The 7,204-nt window shown below is 38.5% G+C and overlaps 1 protein-coding gene across 1 annotated transcript; it reads left to right on the top strand.

Annotated features, from left to right (window-relative positions):
• Positions 1-4,553: 4,553 nt before the first annotated feature.
• LOC103428585 (UDP-glycosyltransferase 84B2-like) lies at positions 4,554-6,433 on the top strand. Its single transcript, XM_008366699.4, has one exon. It carries the CDS (start codon positions 4,813-4,815, stop codon positions 6,244-6,246), a length of 1,434 nt encoding a protein of 477 aa, XP_008364921.1. The 5' UTR covers positions 4,554-4,812; the 3' UTR covers positions 6,247-6,433.
• Positions 6,434-7,204: the final 771 nt, after the last annotated feature.

The raw sequence follows: 7,204 nt of genomic DNA on the forward strand, positions 1-7,204 counted from the left end.
GTTTTTCAACGACCATGCGTACATATACTGAAAAAGAGAAATTTTGGCTTTGAAATTTATTATAATTGTTCTAATCAATTTACTTATGGATTGGATCCGTTTGGTATCCTACTAAAAAAATTTTATCGTTTTCAAAAATATTTTTTAAAATCATTTCTTAAGATTTGTTTTTCATAAGACTCAAAAACTTGTTTGGTATGAAGGTCAAAATTGTTTTTCAACCTTCTGGTTTATAAAATATAAAATATTTTTATATTCGAAACCTTCTGGTTTAACTTAAGTAACGAGAAAAAAAAAGGTTGTTAAAATACAAGCGACATTTCTAATTTAAGAAGGGGATACTTGTTTCCTTAAGCATTGTAGAAAGGGAATAGACGAAATTAGGTAGTTAACGACAATAACTCATGCAAGACATCCTATCACTACCAGTATAATAAGCTTTATCTTTATATAGCCCACCCATGCGGACCCATTTTAGTATTTCAAATTGAAAGCTCAATCCATGGCAGCCCAGTCCGGCCCACCGAATAATGTGGCCGAAATAGATGGACCACAATGAATGATGCATTCAAATATAAAAGAGAATTGTCACTTAGTACTACGATCTAATGATTTTTTTTAATTGTAAATGAGAGATCTTAGGTTTGATTTCACCAAAGGTAAATTTGAACCACATTCTTACTAGTCAATTGTGAGATTAAGCCTACTACCTTCCTCTTAGTATAGATAATATCGTTTGCTCAGAAAAAAAACATACAAAAAGAGAATAGAGACAAGCCGACATAAGTAATGCTCCACCCTTCCAAAGAAAGATTTCTCAATTAATTAGTTGACAGACATTACATCTCTTCATTGCCTAATCAATCAATATTCCTCACTGCCTTTCTTTATTTAAAATATTATTAATGAGGGAGATTCAAAACTATTACATAATTTAGAAGATGTTAGAGTTTTGAATCGGAACGCATGGATAGAAACCCAACATTCTATCCACTAGGATATTAGACCACATGCATTCCTCATTGCCCTGACCATTATATTCTTGTAGTTCTAGTTAGACATTTTTTTTTCACTTTATCAATTTTCCCAAAGCCGCTCTAGCTCTGCAATTTGAAATTTGAAGAGAATTTTGTGCGTATCAAAAATATTAGTCATGTGGCATTCCCGCCACGGTAGAGGAGTATGTTGCATGGTAACTTCAACAAATTACTAGCCAAATAACTTTTGTCTTATGATTTAAAAAAAAAAAAAATTAAATAAATAAGTTTTGTCTTATTAATTGTCGTTGTCAGGGACGAACATATTTAAATAAAACAATTAGACTCTATTTTTTACCAAAAACAATTGATTAAGCATGTTGAACTGCTCATGCACCTGCTGCACTGCTGGCACAATCGTTTCTTTTTTTTTTTCTTTTTTTTTTTCAAGTTTTTAATAATTTTTAATCTTATAGGATCTTGATAAAACTATGACAGAAGAACTACATTTATTTTTATAAACTCCAATGATTCATTTTCAATTGTAAAGACTATTTTGATAAAGCAAGTCAATTTCAAAAATTATTTGTTAAAAAACAATGTACATAAATATGAGATGAATACACTGCAATGATAACTTTATCATTTTACAACGGCACGAGGACAAAAGCTTACGTTTATCTTCTTGATTACATCAACCTTCATTATTTTGCTACAGAAGTTGTATGATCTTGAAACAGAAAATAGGGGACCACAATGTAAGCATCTAGGTGCCAAAACGGCAGGGCAAATAATTAGAACAAGGATTATGGTAGTGCTAGAAAGATTAAGTATGATGATAAAATTTGTAAACTAAATAATATTTTATGTTTGTATCATACTTGATCAATCCCAAAACTACTGAGCACCAGTCAACGTTATACCGTCAAGGACCCAGAAAAGTTTCCCTCCAACCAGGAGACTAATCACAGCGCGACACGTGTCGACATCAGAAGCCAATCATAGCACGACACGTGTCAACATTAGAAGCAAATCACAACACGACACGTGTCAATGTCAGAATGAAACTAGAAACTCTCTTCTATAAATAGAGATCATTCTCTCACAATATTGCCTAATGTCATTTGTACTAAATCATTCACTAGTACTCACTAAAGGAGAGCTTGAACCTATGTACTTGTGTAAACCCTTCACAATTAATGAGAACTCTTCTACTCCGTGGACGTAGCCAATCTGGGTGAACCACGTACATCTTGTGTTTGCTTCCCTATCCCTATCCATTTACATACTTATCCACACTAGTGACCGGAGCAATCTAGCGAAGGTCACAAACTTAACACTTTTTGTTATACCAAAGTCCTCACTGATTTTGTGCATCAACATGTTATTAATAAGAATGAGCACATTTGTCAATCATTAACTAATAAATCAATCATCTTCTTCCATGTTCTTTGATTTTCAAAATTTAATCTCCGTATTATCCTTAAACCAAGCCTAATGATATTGTTTGGGAGACTAAATTTATATACAAAATTTGTAAACTAAATAATGTGTTACTAATAGAAATGAGCACATTCATCAACGCTTAAGTAATAATCAAATCATCAACTTTGATGTCATTTAGTTTACAAAATTTGTCTACAAATTTATGAAGGTGTATTCAATTGAGATTTTGAGTAATTTTAATTCTTTTTAATGAATCCAGGTGTATTTAATCAAAATTTAGAATGATTATCTGAAATTCAAAGTGTATTCAATCAAGATTTAAAAATAATTTATTAAAATACTTAAAAATCTTGGTGTATGCAATTAGAAATTTGGAATCTTATAATTGAATACACCCAAATTCAATTCAATTAGAAATCTAAGGGTGCGTTTGTTGCACCAGACTATCTCAGACTGGACTAGTTTCAGGGACTAAGCTGGACTGGCTTAGACTAGACTAAGCTGAACTAGCTTAGTAAAGCGTTTGGTGCAGTGTCGGACTAAAAAGAAGGATAATAACAAACTACAATATTATTTTTTAAAATCATGTCTAATAATATTATATTAATTAATTCTATCTTTTTTATTCTAATAAAACTCTTCCTCTGTAACATCTCACATCGCCCATGGATGTGGATCCTGTAAGCCTTATATGTATATTCCCATTTCTACCTAGCACGATACTTTTTGGGAGCTCACTAGCTTCAAGTTCCATTGGAACTCCGAAGTTAAGCGAGTTTGCACGAGAGCAACCCAATGATGGGTGATCCACTGAGAAGTTCTCATATGAGTTCCCAGAAACAAAACCGTGATGGCGTGGTCGGGGCCCAAAAAGGACAATATCGTGCTACGGTGGAGTCGAGGTCAGGATGTGGTTAGGGCCCGGGCCTGGATGTGATACCCTCTCTCTGGAAGCCTCTATCTTTTTCTCCCTCGTTCTCTCCGTCCCATGCTCTCCTTCCCTTCCCTTTTTTTTTTCCAATTAATTGCCTTTTTTTTTTTGCAAAACGAAGAATCGAGCTTGGTTTTTCAAGTTTTTGTTCGGTGCAAGATTCCAACTAGAGAGAGCTTTCCAAGTCCGTGGATTCAATCAGAGCTGTAAGTCTGTGGAGTGGCTGAACTGGCCTGCAGCGATGCCTCGTGAGCTAACCGGCGATGAGTTAGCGAAGTGAAAGACGACGATGGCTTGGATTTCTTGGATTTGTTTCCGTCAAACGCAATATTGTAGACTTAGAGATCTTCTAAGGTGGAGAAGAGGGAGGAGGAGAGAGAGAGTCAGAGAAAGGGAAGGCAAGTTGTCACTCAAGCCTGGGGTGAAGCGAAACCATGCGAGGTGAAGCAAAGAACAAAAACAGGACTACGAATCCCATCGTTTTTGGTGGCTCTCACTAAGCCCACCTAGTGAAGGATTTAGTCGGCACGAGTCCAGCTTAATCCCATTAAACATAATCCCAATTTACACCAAACACAGGACTACTGATTCTAGCTAAGTAGTCCAGTCCTATGAAACTAAAGTCGGCCAAACAAACACGCCCTAAGTGGGCGTTTGTTGCGCTGGACTATCTCGGACTGGACTAGCTTCAAGGACTAAGCTAGACTAGCTTAGACTAGACTAAGCTGGACTAACTTAGTGAAACGTTTGGTGCAGTGTTGGACTAAGAAGCTGGATAATAACAAATTCCAATATTATATTATATTATTTAATATATAAATTATTAATATTTTATTATGATCTAGGTGACCAGAGATGACGAGGAGTCTATCAGGAGTGGTTGTTGAGCATGACTAAGACGAGAGAGGATAGTCTTAGCTAGTCTCATGGTTATTGGGGGTCTCGCTAAGACTTCTTAGTGAAGGGTTTTGTCCATGCTAGTCCCCTTTAGTCTCATTAATGTTAGTCCCAGCATGGAACAAACACAGTATTGGACTAACAGCTAGTCCAGTCCAGTCCAGTCCAGTCCCACCTAGTGAGGGCAAACAAACGCCCCCTAAGTATATTCAATTATTTAAAATTCTAATTGAATAAACCCAAATTTCTAATCATTTTAATAAACTATTTTTAAATTCTAATTAAATACACTTTGATCACTTAAAATCCTGATTAATTATTCTAGATTCAATAAAAGAAATAAAATCCCTAAAATCTCAATTACACCTTGCCAACCCATCACCCCTTAAACTATAATCACAACTGGGCAATATAATAGGGGTAATGTCAATTTTAGCATAAACAAATACTTCTGCTGCATCTATCCAGCCATCATTCTTTTCATTTTTTCGTCGTCTACCGCTCTTTCACTACCACCGTTCCACACCAAAAGTAAGAGAATTTACAGAAAAGTTATTATCCATGGCGGCTGCTGCTGCTGCTGCCACCGCCGATGAAGAACAACAAGTCCATGTTCTACTGGTGGTGGTGCTGCAAGCCCACATGAATCCCATGCTCAAATTCGCCACGTGCCTCGCCTCAAAGGGTGTCTATATCACTCTCGCCACCACCGAAACCGCTCGAGACACCCTTCTCAACTTCGACACCACCTTCACAATCCTACACCCCAAAATCCACCTCGAGTTCTTCTCCGACGGCCTCGCCGCCGAGTTCAACCGCGAGAAGGGCGCCGACGTCCTCACCACCCTCCAAGTCTCCGGCTCCAAAAACCTGTCCAACCTCATAAAAAACCTCACTTCCGACAACAAACTCGCAATCTCCTGCATAATCTTCAACCCCTTTGGACCTTGGGTTGCTGACGTGGCGGCCTACCACGGCATCCCCTGCGCCCTGCTCTGGAACCAATCTTGCGCGACGTTTTCACTTCTCTACAGATACGCCAAAAAAATCAAACCTTTTGATCCAAACTTGGAATTGAACGCAGAAAACATTCTGGGTTGTCCGGGTATTCCGAATATAGAAGTTGGCGATCTTCCCACCACTGTTCTCCCGTCAACCCCTTTCCATTTTAAGAAACTGATATCGGATTCCGTCGGAAGCTCGGAGACAGCCAAATGGGTTCTGGGGAATTCGTTTTACGAGCTCGAAAAAGGCATCGTAGACTCCATGGAATCGCTCATTCCGATTCGTCCAATCGGTCCGTTGGTCTCGCCATTCATACTGGGCCGAGCAGGGGAAGATGATGAAACCCTGCACATCGACATGTATGAGGCCGAAGATTCCTGCATAGAGTGGCTCAACGGGCGGCCAATATCCTCCGTCGTCTACGTCTCGTTCGGCAGAGTTACCGTTCTGTCCCAGACCCAGATTGACAATATTTCCCTGGCATTGAAAACCAGCAAACGGCCGTTCCTTTGGGTGCTAAAGCCGCCAGCGGAGGGGTCCAAGATGGAAGTGGGAGAACTGCCATTAGGGTTTTTGGAGGAGACGAGGGAGAGGGGCATGGTGGTAAACTGGTGCTCTCAGGAAAAAGTGCTTATGCACAAAGCAGTTGCCTGCTTTATGACTCACGGCGGTTGGAACTCGACGCTTGAGACGGTGGTGTCTGGTGTGCCGGTGGTGGTTTATCCTGAGTGGACTGATCAGCCCACCAATGCCAAGCTTTTGGCTGATGTGTTTGGTGTTGGTGTGAGGATTAGGGTTAGTGACGATGGGGTTGCTAGCAGTGAAGAAATGAGGAGATGCATTGCGGAGGTTGTGGAGGGGCCAATGGCGGAGGGCATGAAGAGGAGAGCGGAGGAGTTGAAGGCGGCTGCTAAAAAATCAGTGGAAGGTGGTGGTTCTTCTGACCGGAATATTGATCAATTTATCAGTGAAATTTCTGAGAAATCTTGATGGGAATTAGTTTCTTTTAGGAAGTATAATAATTTGATTCCTCATTGGTCATGAATATGAAGACTGTAGATCCAAATCCAAACCAAGATCTAGATATGCTCTGTTTTTTTTTCCCTTATTTTAGGAGGGTTCAATTTAAATGTATTTTTCTTGTTGAATAATATTTTCCTATCACTTACATTAGTTACATACTGTTATTATATGCCTACACATTTTGTTTGTGTGACCATTTTTTTTTTAGGCTTTTAAAATGGGAAGGAGAGAGAGAGAGAGAGAGAGAGAGAGAGAGAGAGAGAGAGAGAGAATATGTGAGAGTGGGCGTGGAAAGAAAGGTTTTTGTTTTTTATTTTTTATTTTTTAATATTAAATATATGTTAAAATCACATGTAGGTGATACTTCAATAAAAGCAGTAAAATTTGATTTTATGAAATTACTCTATTCTCTATCATTTGTTTTTGTGATAGAAAACTAAATAATCTTTTCATCTTCTTTTAGTTGATAAAAAAAGTTTCATTAATAGATAATTTAGATAACCATAAGCGGATATACTAAGGGATCTGGTGGCCCCGAAACGACTCGGAAGCACAAATAAGTAGTTGTGAGGACTTCTGAGAACCACCAAGTTTGAGCGTGTGCTTGAGGCGAAGAATGCATCGGCGGGCCGACAGCTGCAAATTCTGCAAATAAGCAAAAAAATAAAATAAAAGCAAGCCTCTTATTAAGCCACGTGTGGGAGACCTTTTCTAATAAAAAAAAGAAAAAAAAAGAAAGAGAGTCTATTCTACCTGAGAGATCTCCACCCAATCCTACTTTGCACTCACTTTTCCTAATTTGGTAATTCCCAATTCCAATTTCCTTTTTCCTGTAACCCCACCCAACCGACTCTAGGCCACCACCAACTGCTCCATGCCTTCACTCGTCTCCTCTCCAAGACCTGGTTCATTTCTCTTTAGTCTC

Source organism: Malus domestica, chromosome 02, assembly GCF_042453785.1.
Source record: "Malus domestica chromosome 02, GDT2T_hap1".
In the NCBI taxonomy this organism is placed as follows: Eukaryota; Viridiplantae; Streptophyta; class Magnoliopsida; order Rosales; family Rosaceae; genus Malus; species Malus domestica.

Coding starts and splice junctions, on each gene's coding strand:
- LOC103428585 (XM_008366699.4), top strand. CDS start 4,813: ATGGCGGCTGCTGCTGCTGCTGCCACCGCCGATGAAGAACAACAAGTC.